The sequence below is a fragment of the Mustela putorius genome, unplaced genomic scaffold (assembly GCF_011764305.1).
Source record: "Mustela putorius furo isolate JIRA1106 unplaced genomic scaffold, ASM1176430v1.1 tig00003858_pilon_pilon_pilon, whole genome shotgun sequence".
Taxonomy (NCBI): domain Eukaryota; kingdom Metazoa; phylum Chordata; class Mammalia; order Carnivora; family Mustelidae; genus Mustela; species Mustela putorius.
The window spans coordinates 3,865,042-3,886,500 of NW_025422010.1; the positions used below are offsets into that span (position 1 = coordinate 3,865,042).

At 55.0% G+C, this 21,459-nt stretch overlaps 3 protein-coding genes across 6 annotated transcripts in view; 1 reads left to right on the forward strand and 2 right to left on the reverse strand.

Annotated features, from left to right (window-relative positions):
* The first annotated feature begins 1,078 nt into the window (after positions 1–1,078).
* On the forward strand, positions 1,079–2,605 carry LOC123387662 (protein FAM246B-like). The gene has a single exon (XM_045065762.1). The coding sequence runs from the start codon at positions 1,094–1,096 to the stop codon at positions 1,802–1,804; it is 711 nt and encodes a 236-aa protein (XP_044921697.1). The 5' UTR covers positions 1,079–1,093; the 3' UTR covers positions 1,805–2,605.
* Positions 2,606–2,901: 296 nt separating this feature from the next.
* LOC101684955 (carbonic anhydrase 15-like) lies at positions 2,902–7,213 on the reverse strand. Its single transcript, XM_004742581.3, has 8 exons — positions 5,870–7,213; positions 5,595–5,630; positions 4,829–4,999; positions 4,122–4,282; positions 3,947–4,039; positions 3,559–3,625; positions 3,269–3,435; positions 2,902–3,164 (listed from the first exon to the last, which is right to left on the reverse strand). Exons 1-8 carry the CDS (start codon positions 5,934–5,936, stop codon positions 2,940–2,942), a joined length of 987 nt encoding a protein of 328 aa, XP_004742638.2. The 5' UTR covers positions 5,937–7,213; the 3' UTR covers positions 2,902–2,939.
* Positions 7,214–7,293: 80 nt separating this feature from the next.
* The window catches only part of DGCR2 (DiGeorge syndrome critical region gene 2), a 94,146-nt gene continuing 79,980 nt past the window's right edge, over positions 7,294–21,459 (reverse strand). For all 4 annotated transcript variants that reach the window (XM_004742593.3, XM_004742592.3, XM_004742591.3 and 1 more), the window contains 4 exons: positions 17,356–17,559; positions 12,811–12,963; positions 11,621–11,857; positions 7,294–10,182 (listed from right to left, as the gene is read on the reverse strand). In XM_004742593.3, coding sequence (XP_004742650.1) covers positions 9,926–10,182; positions 11,621–11,857; positions 12,811–12,963; positions 17,356–17,559 — 851 coding nt within the window. In that variant the 3' untranslated portion in view covers positions 7,294–9,925. The remainder of the gene's footprint in view (positions 10,183–11,620; positions 11,858–12,810; positions 12,964–17,355; positions 17,560–21,459) is intronic.

The window sequence follows — 21,459 nt, forward strand, 5'->3', positions numbered from 1 at the left end:
GCAGAGACAAGAAAGCCAGCACGGATGGCTACGAGGGTCTTGAATGCCAGGCTGAGGAGGTGCATGGGCTGACTAGGGTGAAGGGCAGAGGCCAGGCCCTACCCAGGACCCTCAACCCAGGCTCATTCACTCATCTCCTCTGGCATCCAACATACCGTGTGTTTGGTACCTCTGAGAACTCAGTGACCCAGTCGCCCGGTGCTCAGGGACCCTACTGTGGATTCAGGTGGACAGAAAACAGAGCCATTTAAAGTTGGGGGCAAGGGTCCTGAGTCACCTGCTGGGGGCTGGGGTGGCCAAGGAAGGCTGTCCCAAAGGGGGGGAATGAGTGGGAGCCACCAGGGAAATGGTGTGGAGTAGGGACATTCCCAGCAGGAGAAACAGCCTGAGCAAAGGCCCAGAGGGGTTGAGGTTGTTGGGTAAAAGGCAACATGGCCAGAACACAGTGGGGGTGGGGTGGGATATCCAGCGGGTTCCTGAGGACTGGGGCACAGCAGAGAGCCACCCAAACCCCTGAAGAGCTTGAGTGGGGGTGCCCTCGAGGAGGATGGGTTCCTGCAGCTGTGGGGGTGTGGCGGTGACAGGGATAATATCGGCCTGGACTAAGTTATGGAAGTGGGACTCTAGTGAGTGAGGAGGACTGGGCGGGAGGGTCCATAACCGCTGCTGCCTTCCCCTGAGTGCGTTGGGGTCAGTAGTTGGGAGTAGAGGGTGCGAGCCCGGTTCCTGACTATGGTCTGAGAGCCTAGGCTTCTCTGCAGCCTCATTCCACGTCCTGTCACCCCCTGCCCAGAAACCAGTCCTAGCTGCTCAACCCAGCGAAATGCAGTCCCCGTGAGCAAGGCCAGCACTCTCAAGCCTGCCTGCATTGCCCCGCCGGGGTCCCCTGGGTCTCCATCCACCCGCCTCCTCCACCCCCGCCCTACCGGAGTTCCCCGGGCCAGGCCAGATCCCCCGAGGCCTCGGTCGTTCCCACAGCCGTCCCCGGGGGCCCCTCTCCACGGAGCGTCGCCGGGGCCCCAGCGGTCGCTAGGCTGCGGGCTGGGGCTCCCGACCAGGCCCGGCTCCGCTGGCGGTGGCGGCTGCAGCGCAGATGGCGGCGGAACCCGGGCGCCCGTGGGTCCAGGCGCGCACCGCATACGGCGCAAGCGAGGCGCTGCGACGGGCCGTTGGCCGCCGGCGGGACCACGGGCCGCAGGCCAACGGACCGGGCCCTGAAGAAACCCGCGCCCCGGGTCGCCTGGCTCGCCTGCGGGGCCAGCTCCGGGCCGAGGCGGCGGCGCGGGCCGACGAGCCTCGGCTGCTGAGGCTGGTGGAGCGCGCGGGGGCCGCGGCCGGGGAGGCCCGGGCGCCTGGGGCCGCGGGGCGAGCGGATGCGCGCAGCAGCGGCTCGGTGTGCTCGGTGTGCGGAGAGCCGCGCGGCGGGGCCACCTACCCGGCGGGGGTCCTGGAGGTGAGCGAGCGACGGCTGCAGGAGGGCCTGGCGGCTGTGCGCGCCGAACTGGGCGCGGGGCTCGAGGCGCTGCGCGCGGAGCTGCGTGCGGAGCTGGACGCCCTGCGCGAGCTGCTGCCGCCCCCGCCGCCGCCGGCCCGCCGGGAGCCCCGCGCCGCCCCCCGCGCCGCGCCCCGCGGCCCAGCCCTGCTGCGGGCGCTCGGAACCATGAATGCCTTGGCCGCGGCTGCGAGACCCGCGGACGACATCCCGGACGGCCCCGCGGACGGCGGCGCGAACAGGGCCCCGGCCAGGAAGAACTTCAAGAAGACGCCGGTACCGCCCGGGGCCGCGCAGGGCAGCGGGGATTGAGGGCGGACCCCGCCGGGGGTCACCGGGACCCGGGACAGATCCACCCACCTCGTGGATGGAGAAGGAGCCTCAGACGCCGTCTGCTAGAGCTCCGGCCTTGGGATGTAGCTATCCGGACGCGAAGAGCCTGGGGACTCCCGGGGATCAGGTCTGGGGAGTGCAGACGGCTTTGCGCCTGAGACCCAGTCCGGGCTGGAGGAGGGGCGGAGGCCCTTTTGGCCTTAAACCTGCAGAAGGGTCTGCCTCAGGGGAGGGTGCCGGTTTTTTCCGCTCTGGGGTTTTTGTTTTTTGTTTTTCTTAAGGGTCTTGGCCCCAAAGCTGGGCCTCCAAGCACTGAGATAATGTGTGACCCACACTTAACTCAGCAGACATTAGGGGCACGTGGGTGGCTGGGACATTATCACCTGGACACAGCCTCACTCAGGACAATGCTGCGCAGATGTGCAGCCGCAGTCCACAGGCCATGAGCTGGAGGGCAGCCATGCTTCACTACTGGCCAGCTTCACTCTACTGGTGTACCCAGCTTGTCACTGCACAGTAGTGCCTGGACACAGTGGCGACTCATCTTAGGTTCGCTGTGGATGGTGATGCCAAGGACACTTAACCCTTCACCTAGTCACAGCTCTCCAGAAAGTGTCGCCCTACACTCAGTCTCCACAACCTAACCTCCCATTATCAGCTAGGCTCAGTTTCACTAGCTGTCCTTGTTACCAGGACCCACTCACCTACCACAGTCTGCAGCAGAATGTACGTTTAAGTCACTGTTTAACCCGTACAGTGGGGTCGGTCAGCCAGCTTGTTTTTTAAAATAAAATGTGTAGTCTAAAGACTTTAGTAGGTGGTGTTTCTAGGACCTGCTAGTTTTTCTCCATGGAAATGGGGGCACCTTCTCCCTCTCAGAGGAATCAGAGGAGGTCTCCACGTTCTGGGTGGCCGGCTGGGACTGGCTGTGGTGGGGTAGAGGAGGGGTATTGAGAGGTCTCCCCGTTGTGCAGCACACCAAGGCCTCAGTGGGCTTAGGGTAGGAATGCAGGGGTCCGTGGGAGAGGCAGTGCTCTCCTACCCCCCCCCCCAAGGTACGTGAGGGCAAGGTCACTCTGCATCGTTTATTGTGGGAAGGGGTTGAATCTGGCTCCTAGGGGTCCTGCTGGAGCCACAAGTTGAGGCCCAGGCTCAGCAGAGCCCCATGCACATGGGCTAGGAACGCAGTGGGGACCGAGGCTGCTGCACGGATGGAGGCACCGAAAGAGGCCAATACCCTGCGCCCCCCTAGAGGCTGCTGCGGGCGGAAATTCTCCCTGAGCGGTGTGGGGCTTGAGCCAGGGAGCCCGGCCTGGGGCACAGTCTGGAACTGGGCCACCTGGGGTTTTGGGGCAGAGACAGATCAAGACGTGGGTGGCCTGGGGTTTCAGGAGGCAGGGAGGAGGAGGGCAGCACTGCCCAGGGAAGAGGTTGAGGCCCCACCTGCGCGCGCCCGATGGGGACCGGGTCCTCGAAGACCGTCCAGACAACCGCAGGTTGGCAGCCAGGTGTGGTCAGTGACCCTGCGTAGCGGTAGTAGCGCAAGAGGCTGGAGGTACCCGGCAGCAGCGAGGCCAGTGGAAAAGTGGATGTCAGATTCACTGAGGCCCCTGGGCAGGGGAGGGGAGGTGGGATTGGAGTCAGCCTCCCTGTACCCAGCCAGTCCCCACCCCTGAGACACCACCACCGCCCCCCCCCCCCCCCCCGCGGCCCGTGACCCTGTGGCTCCTCACCGCGCTGAGACACGTTCTTCAGGCCCGACACAAGGGTGGAAAAGTTGGCATTGTCAGTGTCCTGCTCCTGGGGAGGAGACTCCAAGTGAGATGGGCTCCAAGTAGACAGGTCTCAAAGGGGGAACTCCAAAGGGATCTAGGGGAGACTGTAAGTGGCAAGAGGGTATGCTCCCAGTAGAGGTCAGCTGGGAGATCTGGGGGAAGGTCACCCTCCACTGACCCTGCAGACCCAGGATCTCTGGCTGGCCCCATCCTCCTACAAACCTTATGCACTCCCCCCACAGCTTGACAGGCCCATTCTGCCCCCTTTGCAGACCTCCTTTCTGGGAAGCACAAGGAGTCACAAAGCCCCTCTCTCCCTCTCTTACTACCAAGGGCTCTCCCTCACCGCCAACTGCACCGCCAGCACGGCTAGCCCGTCAGGGTGACTTCGCGCCTCCCCCAGGCTCTGGTACCTCGTGTTCATGTGGACCACATGCATCTGGAGAGGCAGAGATCATGAGAGGTACCAGCTGTCCCTTCCACGGGCCACTCCCGCCACCCTACCCCATGCCCAAGCCCACCTCCATGGGGCGGCGCTGCCCATCCAGGCTGTGCTCTGAGCCTGCTTGCCCAGGGCCTCCCCAGTGGAAGTGCAGCTGCAGCGTGCGGTAGGCAGGCAGGGGCAGCCCAGCGCCCCGAATCTCCAGGAGGCTCTGCGGGCCAGCGTCCACGTGGAGCACCACTGAGGATAGGGAAGCACGTGACTCTCTCTTCCACCCTGCCCCCCACCCTTGTGCTTTTAGGGCCCAGGGTGCCAACACAGGTCCCCTTTGGCTAGTCTGCTCCCTGGCTGGGCTTCCACGGAATTGGTACCTCATTTGGGGTCCAGGCCCCTCTGCGGGTCAGACAACAGGGGAATACCCACCCTGCAAGGACTGGGGACAGGGTGACCCTCCTATGGCTGGAGTTTTGACCCAACACAGCTGTGTGTGATATTGGGCGGTTGTGATGACATCCTGATGCTGGGGAGGGCACTCTCTGACTTCTGGGAATGTCCTGATTCCTAGTCCTAGGGGGCAATGGCTGATTGCTATTGTTGGAGGGTGGTTTCCTGTTGGAGGTGTCTTTACTAACATGTATGGATGTTCCTGTGCTGATTGTGGAGATTTTGATCCTTGTGTGTGCGAGGGTGGGGAGGGGCAGGTAGTTCCCACTCCCAGGTGGTTCCTGCTCCTGTCTGGGTGGCGGGGCGGGGTGGTGGTGGCCGTTCCTGGTCCCAGGTACTGACCTGTATGGCCATTATTCTCCAGGGTCCATGGGCTTGCAGGTGCTGAGTTGTAGCCTTGGAAGATGAAAGGTCCCAGGGTGGGGTCCCGCTGGACTAAGTGAAGGTCAATGTTGATGGGGGACTGGGCTGGGCCCCCACAGGCAGGGGCCATCTCCTTCCAGTGGGTGGGCCCTGAGGAAAAAGGCTAGGAATCTGCGGATGGGTTATGGAGGCAACTTGGGGGTACAAAGAGGAAGACAGTGGTCCTTCACACATACACAGAGAATTGCCCAGCCTCAGGAAGCTTGTCTCTGCCTCCCCCCCCCAACCCCCAGACACCTGGACAGATCACAACTGCAACACACACCCTAACCTAGCTGGATCACAAAGTTTATAACTCTCAAACAGGCAGGCCATACTGCAATCACCTGCAGGTAGACTGTCCCACAGAAAATGGGGGTGGAGGGGTCCCCTGGCCCAAAAGCCCCACGCCCACACGGGGCACCTGAAACACCTGCTCACACATGGGCTGGCCACACTGACAGGCTTATAGGCCCCACCGATACGAACAGCTTGGTACACGTGCAGGACTGGAGGTCACATCAGCAACAGACCTGGACACACATGCAGGGGGACAGTCACAGCCAGCTGCTGTGACCCAGGACTCCAGACAGAAATGTGCAGGGACCACAGCAGCTCAGCATGCACACCGCTTTTGGGTCACGCTAGCACCAGACCATCACAGGACAGACATCCCACACAGCTTCACACGATCCTCTGTCCTCACCGCACTTCGGGTCCTGGGAGTCATAGCACCAGGTGTCTGCGGACAGGGGACAGGGTACTGAGATGAGGGACAGCCATCTGGGTCCTCGTCACGCTCCATCCCAGCCAGGGTCCAAGAATGGGGGTGCAGGGCTAAGGCCAGAGGAGTCCATCCCAGACTCCAGTATCTCCTCCTCCCAAAGAAACCCCCCAGTGGTAGGGCTTAACGGGGGGGGGGGGGTGGTAGCTACAAGGGAGTGTAGATTCCAGAATGGATGCACGGGCCCAGGTGCTCACCACTCGAGTCCCCGCACACCAACAGTGGAACAATGAGGAAGGTGAGTGCAAAGCCTTGGGAACGCATGGTGTAGCTGCTGCAGATTCCGGAGGACTGACTGGAAAGTGCCAGAGGACAGTGGGGGTAGGCAAGGCAGCTGTTTGTTAGTGGGGAGGGTGAAGGGAGTGGCTAAGTCTTGAGGGCTCACTGGCAGGCCACTGCAGAGAGGGTCTGAGGGGGTGGTGTCCAGGCAGGGCCCCTGGCAGGGAAGACCGAGGTCTGAGATCACCAGGCACAGGCTCTGATCCCAGGGCCGAGTGCCAGCCACAATCACTGGTATTCACTGGAGCAAAGCCTTTTAAACGGAATCTCTCAATTAATGGGGGTGGCGCTACGATGCCCATTTAAAGATGAGGAAGGAGATGGAGGCTGGGGGCCGGGAGTGACATGCCAAGGCCACCAGGCAAGGACAGAAGATGAAAGGGGAGGGCACCTTGAATCCCAGTGCTCTGGACTCTTGAGGCTGGGGTGGGAGGGTGTCCTTCCCTTCTGCTGTGGGTCCGAGACCACCATCTGCCCCAAGACCACAGCCTCTCTTGTATAGGTGTCTCCGCTGTACACCAAGGGCAAGGCCTTCCTTTGGGGGGGATCATCCCACCATCTGGGAAGCTGCAGCTCTCCCACTGATTCACACCCCCCCCCAGGGGGGGTACTTCAGGCTTCTGCAGCAGCTCCTGAGGCCGACCCCGCCTCAGGCTGTGGCCTGAGCCTGTTCCCTCAATTTGCTGTCCTGCAAAGTGGGGCTGATCTCTTTTGTCCCTTGGTGTAACCAAGAAGGTGACAGTTTGGAAAGAGCTCTGTATCTGGGCATGTGTGTGCCTGTGGGTGCAAGCACAACTGGGCCAGGAGGTTGCAGGGAGGGTGGTGGGTGGGGTGATACTTTTTTCCAATCTCCAGAGGGCCAGAATCTTCCCACTTTGGGGAAGGGGCACTGTCAGCAAAGCTGATGGCACTCAGGACCCCTCACCACCCCAGCAGGTGTGTTCAAGAATGAAGGAACTGTCCTCGAAGCTCCTAACCCCATCAAGGGACTCCCTGTTCTTTCCTGACCCTGGCCCCTCACCCACCCAGCCCGTGGGCCCCCAGTGCCCAGCCTGGAGCCAAATGCCAGGCGGCTGGGTTAGGAAGGTGAGCACAAGGGCCCACTTGAGGTTGAGTCCCTGTGGGTACCCTTTTGTTCCTTCATCACAAACTGGGGAATTCCTGAAAGGGCCATGGTCAGAGAGCAGAAGGAACAGGGCCTCCTGGAGCCCTGCACCTGGCCCGGCTGGTACAGATGCTCTGACCCCTCCACCCACCCATTCCCACCACCGTGTCATGCAGCCCCGACGTGTCTGGAGTCTCCCGTCCCCACTTGGGTCACACCAAAGACTGACCACACCTCTTCCAGAACACAAATTTATTTGGCATTTGGATGAAATGGTTCTCACAGCATCTTAAGAAAAGGATTAGTGCCAACCCAACCAAAAATAAACCCAAACTAAAAACCCTTAGTGAAAGGAAAACATAAAAAACAGGCATCGAGACAATGTACAGTATGGACTCCTTCCATACTCCTCCACCTGGGGGAGGAGGCCCCTCCCAAGAGCTTGGCCTGTACCTCTGGGGGCCCAGTCTCTCTCAGGAGCACAAGAGTCGCAGCTACTAGGGTTGGCCTCAGGATTCTTCATCGGACCGTGGAGCACAGTCAGATCTTACAAAAGGTGGTAGCTGGACAGGAGGCTGAGGACAGCCAGGCTGACACCAGCTCCCCTCGTTCCTCTCACAACCGCCCCCCAGCGGAGGTCAGCTCCGGGGCACCGACTCCTGCAGACACAGCAGGTGGGGGTCTGGAGTAGCCCCGCACATGGGCCTTCTGCCCGGCCCATGGATGCAAGTGGGCTGAGCACCCCAGCGCACGACAGAGCCCTGTGGCCAGTCCAGAAGCAGGCTCGCCGTTTCAGCTCACTCCCTCCTCAGCACCTCATGTGTGCCTGATTGGCCCCAGCAGTCCTTCAGTCCCCACAGGAGCTTCCCAGTCCCACATGGTTCCGAGGTATGGGCCAGGGACACGGGAGCTGGGAAGGACTCTCAGCTATAGAGGTCAGGCCCTCTGTGCTCTGCTGGGACGGACACTCCAAAGCAGACACGCTCAGGACACTCACCTGGCACCAGTAAGACCCGTGACTGTTCTCCAGCCCTCAGCTGCCCCGAGCCCAGCAGGCTGGAGGCAAAACACGCTTCCTGCTTGGTCTTCAGCGGCCAGTGTGGGCCGTGAGGGCCCAATACGCCATTCTCAAAGTGGCAGCCCTTTGGCAAGGGGAGCTCCGGCCTGCTCAGCATGCAGCCCACCTGCCTCCCACACTCTGGGTCCTGCAAGTGTGGACAGGCAGTTCAGACTTCACACCTCTGGCCGGCTCAGGGCATGACAGTTTCTGTGGGGCAACTCAAAAACCTCACTCCGTCCTGGAGGAACACAATGGGTTTCCAATCGGGAGAGTGTGAGAACGTGCCACTGAGGTCTGTCACCACAGAGCACTTCTAGTCAACCCTCCAGTCACTGCATGCTGGTCTGGAAAAGCCACACCGGGGACCAAGCACAGGGCTCCATGCGCTCAGCCACAGGACGGAGGTACAGACCTCGCTGAGCCTCCGGGCCACCCCAGACATCACAACGGGCCTGGGAAATGGGGGCCCCATACCCGAGCTCTGGTGTACCACTACCACCTGCAAAACTTGGACACATATGTACACACATATAGACACACGCACACACACAAAAAGAAAAGATCCAGACATTCAACGTAGAAAAGATATGGATGTGCTAAAAATCGCACAGAACCCGCTTAATCTCGAAACCTCAGAAATGCTAAAAGCCCCATGTCAGGAGATGGGACCGCTGCCCAGGAGCAGGCAACAGGGTCCCTTGGTCCAGAGGCCCCTGCGCAGGGTACCCTGCACCCTGAGCTGCTGAGGAGCATGAGAAGGTGGCATGCGGCCACTGGGCACTCAGCCCCAGCGGTGACAGTGTGCAAGGAGATGGACACAGCCCAGGGCATTCGTTTCAGCCACCCCTCCCCACAAAGAAACAACCCTTTATGGCACAAACATGATGGGGTGGGGGGCAGGCCAGGCCCAGAGGCGAAATCAATTAAGAGTGGGGGCTCCAGAGGCTAGCAGACAGGAGCTGGCTTAGCTCCCAACCCCCAGCAGAGGATCCAGGGCCAGAACACTCATGCGTGGCTAAGGGCCTTGGCCCAACTCCAGGGCTGCCTCTTGGGGGAGCCATGCACAGCAATGCTGGGGAAAAAATGGCAGAGTGGGACCAGGGCCTCCTGGCACAGAATTGGGCTTCAATGAGCCCAGCTAGACAGAGTGGAGAGTTCAACCTCCTTCCAAGACCCTCTTTCCTCAGGGCCTCGGGCACCAGAGGCCCAGGCCATCCCCCAGCCTGGGGAAGGGTCACCCTTGATGTTTACAGCTGGGGTGGAGTGGAGGGGATCCTCAGAGCAGTCATTGTGGTCACCTTCAAGACCGTCTACCCTCAGGCAGACTAGTACCCAGACAATACTGACAGTCCACAAACATGGTGGTGCCTGGAAGCGCCCCTCCCGCCTCCTGGCCACCGGGGCCGTGTGGCTTTCTGGCAGGCTCCTCTGGACGGCATGCCACAGCAAGCATGCCCACCAAAACCAGATGTGGTGTGGGGCCCATGCCCACGGTGCCATCTTTGTTCCCTACTTCTGAAACGTGTGGTCTGAACGAACTCTGTCATTCTTCTGCCATTTGAAAAGAAACAGACAGGGACCAACAGCTATGCATGTTTCTAGAGCCCTCCAGGAGGCCCAGTGCAGGTGTCTGCTCCCTTGGGAGGCCGGTGTGGTCTGTGCTGCACATGCGTGCGGTCAGTGGGTTTGCGGCCGTGCAGCTGGGTCCAGGCTCACTCAGGGGCCCTTTAAGTCTCCCACGGGGATCAGGATTTTCTTGACAGCAAAAAGGTGCTCTCCGCCCGTCGGGGCCTTGGGCTGGGCCATCCTCTACACCACGGTACTGAGGGAATTGCGGCTATGGCGGCCGCCCCCCGGCAGTGCCTCTGTGGTTGGGGTGCTCCCACTCTGGCCAGGGTCAGGGGGCACCAGCAGGGCACTGCTGCTGTCAGCTGAGTCCTCCAAGTCGGCCAGAGAGGGCCCCGCAGTGGGCAAAGGGTGCTCCAGACGCCGGGGTGACGCCCCTTCACCGCCACCATCCCCTGGGCTCGGCGGCCTGGCCTCTGCTGGCTCAAAGGCATCATCGTCTGCAGGGAGACAAAAGGGTGTCAGCAGGATGGTGGGCCTGGCACAGGGGAAGAGGGTGGGCTGGGAACCAGGGGACGCTCCTCCTGCCATCACCCCTCACCTCTGCCCACCTGACAAGCGGCCAGGTGCAGGGGTACAACTAAGAGCAAGCCATGGTGTGTGGTGTGGGGGGACATAGCAGTCAGCAGAACGAAGTTAGGGGAGAGGGAACATCCTCTCAGACTTGGTGGGAGTCAAAGCAGGGCATCCCTGACATGAGGGAGTTACTGGGCTGGCAGTGGCCAGGCTGTTGCTGGAACATGGGGATGGGAATGCAGGAGACAGGGCTGGGGCAGGCAGCTCGGCAAACCTCACAGGGGTTTGAGGGAAGCTTTATGGCAGGCCACTCCATTCAGTGTGCCTGCTCCTTATTAGCCAGTCCCTCTCTGAAAGCTTGGGCATGGGGGCCCAGCGTGCCCCTTTTTGCTGGCTGGCCTCCCCCAGCCCCAGGAGTCCGTGACCCTGCTCTGGGGAGACTCCACACAGGCAGCTGGATCTCTTGCCCTCCCACAGCGGCATCCCTGCCAGGAAGCCTGTTGTACCCTGACCCCCCCGAGAGCAGTAGGAAAATCCGTGTGTGCAGGGGTCACATCCAGGTCCTGCCCACAGACCACAGAGGAGTGGTCCCGGTGAACACAGCATGGCCGGCCCCATGACACCTGTCCTGCTGTGGTACATGGGTGCACAGGGAACCAGCCACCTCGGGGTAGGGCACCGCCCGCTGGTACGCTGCAAGGGGTCGTGTGTAAGAGACAGTATTCACACAGCGGCAGATGGGATGGGACACCTGAGTCGCACACCAGGCACAGGGACAAGCCAGGCAGTGGTGAGGAAGCCAGCACGGCCTTTGTGCAACATGGCCCTGTTAGGAACGGGCTTTCAGGGTATCAGACGGATAACAGATCTGAGTCATTGGGGCGAACATCACAGAACCAGTGCTTTCTCCAAAGAACTGCTTCCAGACAGGAGGCAACGTCATGATGGTGTCTCTTGAGCTCATGACACATACACGTGTCTTTAGGGCCAAACAGTTGGCTCTGGGTTGGCCCCTGTAGCTCTGGGTTCGCCCTGTCCCCACAACGACCAGCACCTGGCTCCCCAGCTCTCCACAAAGCCCAGCTGGGTATGCCCCAAGGGCTGCTTGCTAACAGGTGTTCACAGGAGGAAGGCCAGTGGCAGTGTGACAACTGCCAGCAGTCCTCTGCATGGGTAACCCTGGGAAGAGCCCGCCTACCGACACATGGCAATATCTTCCACCTTAAATGGAAACCCAAGGGAAAAGCAGAAGACCAGGAGGAAGTGGAGGTTCAGGGTCCTGCGGACTGGGGGGGAGGACCACTGGCTGCACACGGTGGAAGGTTAGTGACGTGCTGCTCCCTTTCCCTGTGGGGGAAGCACCTGCGGGGTCGTAGAACACGCTGTCAGGGTTGATGGAGGCCTCGTAGGGCGGCGGCGGATCATCGGGCTGGTCGATGTCTGGGTACTTATATGCGGTGTAGGGAGGCGGAGGGTCGTGGAAGTGGAACGTGCCGCCTTCCCCATCGTCAGAAAGGTGTAGTGGCGTGAGGCCGGTGCCGAACCCGTCTGGGCCGTAATCAAAGCCAGGGATCCTCCGGCCAAGGTTGAAGTGGTGCACTGCACAACCACAGGGAGACAAGCAATAGAACCACGTCACTCAAAGGCACGCAGCTCAGTCCCCAAGTCACTCACCTCCTCTCGAGGCTGGACCTGCAACCCCAGGCCCAAGGGGTCAGGTATCCTGACTGTCACACTCGTATGCCCAGCTTGCCCACCCGGACCCCCTCCTTCAGTCCATTCCTGGCCCTAACCCATGTGCAACCCCTCACTACTTCCTGCCACTTCTGCTGCCCAGCCATCACCGCACCCTCCCACCTGAGGGTCTCTGACCTGGTGGGAACTGAGGGTCTGAGGAAGGACTACGCTGGCTCTCAGTGCCCTAAGGCCCCCAACTGCAGCTGGCACAGCCCCTCAGCATTCCTGCCACCTTGACTCAAGAGCCCTCGGGCCCTTGGGGTCTGTAACCATCCCACCGCTCCCCACATGGACTGGGGGACTGGGTGCTGGGGAGCCTGGCTTGCTTGCTGAGACAAGGAGCAATTCCAGCTCTACTGAGGGCACAGGCCTCTCACTGCAGAGAACTTGGGCTGAAGAGGGCAAGTCACACCCTAAGCTGCCTAACAGTTCTGGGTATCTGCTGCTCTGCCCCCTCTCCACCCCGCAGGTGGCCCACTCACAGTCCAGGGTGCCAGAAAAGGTAACATCACTGATCAGAACATGCAACAGCAGCTGTGGGTCCTGTTTCAAGGCCTGGAGGGGCGGGGGAGCCTGGGGGCAGCTGGCACTGACAATGTGTCCCTCCCTTCACATATCTAGGGCCTGATTTCAGGTCCCCAGGACAGCTCCTCCAGCTCCTCAGGTGCTGGGGACAAGCTGGGGCATCCCTATCAGTATCTTCTCCTTCTTCCTTGCCCCTTCCTGCTTCCTGTGCCCTCCCAGTCTCTCAAGGGGACCTAGCCTGGAGTGGGGCCTCCACTGGGGCTGTCATTGGCAGGGCGAGCCGCACTCACAGTTGGCTCCGATCAGGGACTCAATGCGTTCCCGCCGCCTCTGGCGAAGCCGGTGGACCATGAAAAGCAGCAGCGACAGGATGAGGAAGGAGGAGATGCAGCTAACGATCAGACGCATCCCACTGGCCATGGAGTCGAATAGGCTGTTGCCATCTGTTACAGGGAGAGGAAGGAAACCGGCTGTTCTCTAAGAGGGGAGACTGACCCCCAGGTGCTTAGTGGTACGGGAAGGCCACAGCCTTTCACCACCAGGCAGGTATGTGGAAAAGGCAAGTGCTTCCTGATTCCCTGCACTTGATCTTGGGAGAGACAGAAGAAATGAAACAACTCAAAGTAATGAATACTGCGCTAATACCAAAGAAGAGACACAAATTGTGGGCCAGGAATAATATCTTACCTTCCAGCCTAGCACTAAGTTCCATTCAATGAGCCCCTTCTGCCTAAGAGGCTCTGCTATAGGACCCTGTACCCCCAACCACACAGGACAAAATCAGGCACATGTGACCAAGTTCCTGGACCCTAGACCAGGGATGCTCACCTGGGCGACTCTGTAACTCCCAGGGAACATGTGACAACATCTGGAGAGACTCTTGGTCCCCACCAACCCCTCAAGGGTGGAGGCACTATTGGCCTCTGGTGGGTAGAAGCCTGTGGTGCTGCTCAGCAGCTTGCCAAGCACAGTAAGGGCCCACGTCACAGTGCTCAGTCCCAAATGTTGACTATGCCCACACGGAGAGAGCCTGCCTTGCCCTGGTGCCCACCAGTGCTTGTCCGATGCTTGCTGTGGGGGGAGCACACGTGGTGAACACTGGAGGAGACGTGAGGGAAGAGAACTTGCGCTGGCTGAGTGCCTACAGGGGGACAGACTTCCCCATGGGCTCTCACTGAGGTGAGATGGGCCACTCATACCAAGTCACAGACTAATAGGACCAGGAAGTGGTCCCGAGAATACCTGCCTCCACGGCCCAGAAGGCAGGCCACAGACTGTTGACTTCCAACTCTGTGACAGCCATGCAGGCAGATCCCCTCCAAGGAGACACTCCATGACCAACAAGGATTCCATGTGAGAGGCCGGGCTCCCGGGGCCCTTCTACTGCTTCTGCTGGCCCAGCCAGCTCCACACCATTGCAGATGGTCTGAGCTCACTCTTGCCCTCCTCCCACAGGGCCAGGGAGCCTCCCTCAAAGCTGCACTTATTGCTGACAAAACTTGGGAAGTAAACATGTATAAAGGATACATCCTCTCCCCAATTAGCTGCTTTTCTGGTGCCTCTGATCCTCTTCCAGTGTTAAGGGAACATTTTGTCTGTCTGTGGGAGGACGACTGTCAGCTCAGGGGGCTGCTGACATGTCTGTTAATTGGTGGCCAGCTCAGAGATCCCAAGGGGGCACCTGCTTAAGCAACAGTCCCTTTGCAATGACTCTTACTAATCACTTCCAAAATAAACTCAAGGACACAGTAAAGGTCCCTGACCATCCCTCCATGGTGATTACCAGGAAGGAGGAAGCATCCCCTAGAAGAAAGCCACCTGCAGTCAGACACAAAGAAGACAGCACTGTCCTAGGAGACAGAAGCCAGTTCTTGGGTCCTTGGGGACTCACACCATGACTGGTCAGCTATAAATGTTGCCTATCCCAAGGTCACAAAGATTTTTCTATGTTCTCTATTTTCTTTTAATGTACTTAATTTTTTTTAGAGTATATATTTTTCTTCTAGAAGTCTTACAACGTAAGGTTTTCTAGTTAGGTCTTTCACCATTTTTTTTTTTTTTTAAAGATTTTATTTATTTATTTGAGAGAGAGAGAGAGAGTGAGAGAGACCATGAGAGGCGAGAAGGTCAGAGGGAGAAGCAGACTCCCTATGGAGCTGGGAGCCCAATATGGAACTTGATCCTAGGACTCCGGGATCATGACCTAAGCTGAAGGCAGTTGCTTAACCAACTGAGCCACCCAGGCACTCGGTCTATGACCATTTTGAGTTAATTTTTATACATCGTAAGATATCCTTTCCCCATTTAATTGCCTTTGTACTATTGTCAATTATTAGTTGACCATATAAGTGTGGGACTATTTCTAGACTATTTTGTTCCAGTGATCTACGTGTCTCTTCTTCTGATAATACCACACTGTTTTGATTACTATGACCATACTACTATGACAGTAGGTTTTAAATCAGGTACCATGAGTCCTCCAACTTTTTCTTCTCAAAAACTGTTTTAGCTAGTCTAATTTCCTTTGCCTTTCTACATAAATTTTTATTTTTTTAAGTTTTGTTTTGTTTTAAATTTCTAAGTAATCTCTACATCCAATGTGGGACATGAACTTGCAACCCTGAGATCATGAGTTATGTGTTCCACTGATTGAGCCAGCCAGGCACTCCTCTACATAAATTTTAGAATCAGCTTGTCAATGTCTGTAAAAAGTCTGCTGGAATTTGGGTTAGGACAGCACTGTATCCATAAATAACTTAGGGGTAATTAACTGCCTAATGATATTGAGTCCATGAACATGGTATACCTCTCCTCTGATGTCTTTCATCAGTATTTTATGGTTTGTGCATATATTTGGAAGACTTATGCCTAAGACATGTTTTTTGGTGCTACTATAAATGGTACTTTTTTTTTAGATCTTTAAATTTCCAACTATTCACAGGTAGCATATATAAAAACAATGGAATTTTGTATATTGACTTTGTATGTGGAGACCCTGCTAAACACACTTAATTAATTTTAGTAACTTTCTTGCAGCTCCTTTGCGATTTTCTATGCAGACAATCATATCATCTACTAAAAAAAACATAATTTCATTTCCCCTTGTAGTCTGGATACCTTTTCATTTTCTGGCACTGCCCTTGACCTCCTGTAGAACCCTAAACAGAGTGGTGAGAGCAGACATCCTTGCCTTGTTGAAGGGGATACTTTCCCAACATCCCAGTTTGGGTGGCAGTTTCTCTGTCGTTGTTGGAATACAGGTACTTCCCAGGAGAAAACACTCAGCTTGGGAAGCAGGCAGGAGCCTGCAAACATAACACTAAACAAGAGGCAGGAATAAGCCCTGGATAAGCTGCTCTGGCTGCACAGGAGAATGGCCTGCAGCAGCTATGGTCTCAACCAGATGCCCTGAAAGCCCTGTTCTGCTGAGAAGTCCTCAGGGCTTGGCAGGCCCTACAGGTCTTACACAGGCCTGGTCATTCTGACAAAGCCTAGATGGAGGGGTAAGGCAATATGGATAGATTCCTAAGAAATGGAATGAGAAACACATGTGATGTGGCTTGTAAAAGCCAGTCTTTGACTCCTGTGGAAGGTAAGTGAGCTGGGGGTTCAGAGTGATGTGGCCAGGACACAGGAGACCTGGTAAGCACCTAATTAGTGCTTGTCAGAATCCCATAGGAATGCATCTTATACAAGCAGGTACGATTTACTCTGTGAGACAGGGAGGCCCAAGTGTACCCTGACTGAGTTCCACTCTCCCTGGTAGGCTCTTGTGTACTCTTCACAGCCGACTGCACCTCTAGGACTTGTGCCAAAGTGTCTGATTCAGCCAAACCTCAGACACCCTCTGACACTGCTTTGCCCTCTCCCGCAGACGCCCTTCCTGGCATGCAGGGACACTGACAACTCTCTACTTAACGAGAGTTCTAGTTGTTGTGGCTCTCACACACCAGTTCCAACTCCTGTCCCACGAGCACTAAGCAAACCAGTTTCTCCTCCACAGGGGCCCTGAAGGATGGAGATGGCCACCACGCCCTGCCCAAGCTTCTCTTCTACGGGGTCCATGAGCTTAGGGACTTCCACAAGGCCCTGTCCACGTCTGTCTCACACTGCCAAGATAAAAAACAAATTCATGCTTTTGATTTACAGTTCTCTTGAGATTATGAATTCAGAGATGCCAACTGCACTGGTGTGGAGAATAATCCAGCATGTTGTATGACTGTGATGCCCACTAACTGTCATACAGAGTACACTGCTCCCTGCTGCTCTTTTCTTTTTCCTTTGGAAAGGAAAGGAAGAGGGCTATCTAGAGACCACATGCCTGCATAGTGTCTAATCACAAACACCACCTGGTAGAATGGAGTTAGTTTCTCAAAACTTTCTCCTGAAAGATTTTAGCGGTAGAAATCGATGACTATAAGCAAATAAAAACTGTCATTACCCCCCACTCACCAAACACAGAAAAGAGCTAAAATGGGGACATAAATCTTGAGAGGAGAAAGATAGGTCAGATATAAAGCAATCAGTTACAGCTGATTCATGAACAGGCACCCTCATTCAAATTCAAGTTCACTGATGTACAATACTGGTTACCTACCTGAGAGCTGACACAAGCCAACCTGTGAGGTGGCAGTTAGAGAAGGCCGGGTCATGTGACACACACATCCTCTCAAGAGTAGTTGGCCATCAAAGCTGGCTGAACAGCTCCATAAACAAAATGTTGCTATGCCATGTGCCATGAGCTCTCACGAGTGCCCACCACTGAGAAAGCGAAGGAACATCTGGGCTCCAGCTTAGAACACAGGGGCTGACTTGTGACCCACCATCAGTCTCACCTGGGTCCAGGCACATGAACTTGCAGCATTCCTTGGGGTCCTTGCGGTACTGCTGACAGCCCTGGGGCCTCTCACAGAGGGCAGCCACACACATCTCAGGCTCCCCACCATGGCAGGTGCAGCTCAGGCATGGGTCGTCTCCTTTGGGGGTGAAGTAGAACCCCTCATCCACCACATTGTCCTTGATGTCAACGCATGTTTGACCTGCAACATGCACATACATGCATATACGTATGCATCATTGGGCAGCAGACACGACAACAGAAGAGTTAGCAAAATCAACCAGAGAGCCCTCTCAGTGCCGAAGTGTGTGAGTCTGGCCCACAGCCACAGGAAGTGGCTATCCGAGAGAGGTTGTCACTACAACTCGCTGTTAGGACAAAGCCTGATCAGGGCACACCTGGCCATGAGCCCAGACAGCTGGGAGAGAGAAGAGTGCTAGATGCCAGGGAAAAGCCCATGGAGAAGTGTTTGCTTTCAAGGATTTGCCTAAGCAGTTTACTTAGAAATTTCCTCAGTTTTAAAATGTAGCTGTCATGCATGTTAACCATTTTATAACACATCTGAGAATGTCTCCAATTACTCTCCCAAGAAGCTGCTGGCTCCGCTTGAAAACACAGTCCACTAGTCCTGAGAAACACATAGTAAACTCTGTGCAGAGCTGTTGTGGGGCAGGAGGAAGAGAAATGGCCATCACCAGAGACGAGAGAAAGCTGACAGCTCAGAGCCCTAAGCAAGCCCTAGACACAACAGATGCCTGGAGGAAGGGATGAAGGATGAGGCAGGGGCAGCTCTGCAAAAGACACATGCTCAGTGAAAGGCAAAGGGACATGAGAAGATGTTTGTTTCCATCCCCAAATGGAGTAAAGATATCTAAAAACACGCATCACAAATCCCACAACCATGAGTCTGAGCCTCACTGAAGACTGGGGTTGGGGTGCCTGGGTGGCTCAGTTGTTAGGCACCTGCCTGTGGTTCAGGTCATGATCCTAGGGTCCTGGGATCGAGCCCCACATCAGGCTTCCTGCACAGCGGGAAGCCTGTTCTCTCTCTCCCACTCTCCCTGCTTGTGTTCCCCCTTTTGCTGTCTCTCTCCCTCTGGCAAATTATAAACAAATAAATGAAATTAAAAAAAAAAGAAAGGACTGGAGTCAGATCTACATCGGCTCATGTGGTCAGGAATATGCAGGGCAAGAAACTCACATAGAAGTGATCTCTGTTAGAAGAGGGAGAAAAAGAATGAAGAAAAATGAGCAGCCCTCAGAGAAACATGGGACACCACTGAGTGCACCATCACACACAAAACAGAAGTACCAGAAGAAGAGAGCAGAAGGAGCAGAAAAAAGTATCTGAGGAAATAACAGCTGAAAACTTCCCAAACTCATTGAAAAACAAAACCTATACATGTAGGAAGCGTAACAAACTCCAAGTTGGATAAATACAAAGAGCCCTAAGCACGTCAGACACACACATCATAGTAAAAGTGCTAACATCGAAGAAAATGTGAAAACCTTAAGAACAGCAGGCCAGAAATGACACGTTACTTATAAGAGAACCCCGTAAGGCTAACTAACAAATGATTTCTCAGAAGAAAAAAGAGAGATGAGAAGGCAGTGGGATAACATACTCAAGATGCTCAAAGAAAAAACTATCAGAATCCTACACCCAGCAAACCTAGCTTTCAAAACCTGAAGGCAACATAAAGACTTTCCCCAAACAGACAAGACCTAATTTGCCGCATTCACACATGCCTTATAAGTAATAACAAAGGAAGGTCTTTTTTTTTTTTTTTTTTTTTTTTGAGGGAGAGAGATTGAGCATGAGGGGAGGGAGGGGCAGAGAGAGGGAAAGGGAGCCTCCTAAGCAGACTCCACATGAAGTGCAGAGCCTGACACAGGGTCAGACACAGAGCTCTATCTCACAACCCTGAGATCATGACCAAGAGTCGGACACTTAACCGACTGAGCCACCCAGGCACCCCACCCCAAAGGAAGTTCTTAAGGCTAAAAGAAAGTGATCCCCCGAGAGCAATTTGGATCTATACAAAAAACCAAAAGGTGCTAGAAAAGATAATCATGTGATTATGAAAGTCAATATAGTTTTTTTTTTTTTCTTAAAGATTTATTTGACAGAGAAAGACACAGCGAGAGAGGGAACACAGGCAGGGGGAGTGGGAGAGGGAGAAGCAGGCTTCCCGCTGAGCAGGTAGCCCAATGTAGGGCTCAATCCCAGGACCCTGGGATCATGACTTGAGCTGAAGGCAGACGCTTAACAACTGAGCCACCCAGGTGCTCCATAAATGAATATTTTTTCCCTCTTAACTGAATGAAAAAGCAATTGTAAGAGATACTGTGTTTATGGGGTTCCTTGGTGGCTCAGTCAGTTAAGCGGCTGCCTCTGGTTCAGGTCATGATCTCAGGGTCCTGGAATTGAGCCCCACAATGGGCTCCCTGCTCAGCAGGGAGCCTGCTTCTCCCTTCCCTCTGCCTGCCACTCTGCCTACTTGTGCTCTCTATCTCTCTTTGAAATAAATAAATAAAATCTTAAAAAAAGATATTGTGTTTATAATATAGTATTGGGCCTCTAACATACAGAAATGTAATGTATGTGTTTGCTGATAACAGCCCAAAGGAGGTGTGTGGAAGCAAAGCTGTTCCAGGCTAAAGAAATGACTGGAGGTGGTAATTAAGAATGTTTTGTTTGTTCGCAACACTAATAGACCTAATGTGTATAATGATAATACCAGAAAACGAAAGAAAGGAAATTGGGTTTTAAGAGGTTAACATTCCACATATCACTGAAATGAACCTAGTATCAATCTGAAGCGAATGTGAATAAAATGTATATCGTAGAATGTATATATAGATATACACGGAGTTAGTGTTAATAGTTACAGTTACCTCTGACTATACTAAAAAGCACTGAATGGTACACTTTAAATGAGTGAATTGTCAAGTATGTGAATTATATCATAATAAAGCTGTTAAAAAAAAAAAGAGATGATGGCTGAGATCTTCCCATTATTAATAAAACACATAAATCCCTAGGGGTCCTAAAAGGACCAATAAAAATAAATCAGTAACTTGGGACGCCTGGGTGGCTCAGTTGGTTAAGCCACTGCCTTTGGCTCAGGTCATGATCCCAGGGTCCTGGGACTGAGTTCTGCATCAGGCACCTTGCTCATTGGGGGCCTGCTTCTCTCTCTGCTTCTGCCTGCCATTCTGCCTGCTTGTGCACTCTCTCTCTCTAACAAATAAATTAATTAATTAAATTTAAAAATAAATCAACGACTAGACACAGTGTGATGAAACCTCAGCATATCAACGAAGAAACTCTCAAAAGCGACAAGAGAGAAAGATTACCTGCTGTTCTGTATACCTCCGGGCAATGGTCAGTCAGGTGTGGCCACAAGGCGGGGTACGGGGGAGGCAGGGGAAAACAATGTGCATTATACTCATAGGTTCTGGATGGACAGAGTCATTGCACACCAAGAAGGGATCACACAGGAAGACCACCAAGCGTGCTACTCAACCAAGTGGGGGTGGGGAGCAGAGAAGGAGTGAGGAGCCACAGCAAGTGCTTTACTAGGGGTCAGGGCCGAGTACACAAACAAAGGCATGGGGGGATTTCACTGGAACACTTGACCATCACTAGGTCACAGTCAGAAGGGAAGAAGGAGAACTCATGGCAGAGGCTGACCTTATCACACTGGGGCACCTGGCCACCTTGGCAGCGTGCTCACGGTCTGCTCGTGGAGCAAGAAGATAAGAAGTTTTAAAATTTATAATATACCTAACAAACCAAGGAAAGGCATATGAGAGTTCAGAGTAAGGAACAGGCAGAAACAATAAAATACCATCCTCAAAGTCTTGAGAAAAAGTAACTGTTAACCAACAGATCTAGACCCAGCTAAACGAACATTCAGGACTGGGGGCAAAAAATACAGACCTTTCGTTCAGAGAGTAGAAGAGTGTAGCACTAACACCAAAGCCACGTCTCAAAGAGCTCCTGAAGAATGTATCTGAGAAGTAAAAAGCTGAACCCAGAAAGAAGTGGGATGCGAGAAGAAATAATAAAGAAACTGATGAACATGTGAGGAAAGGT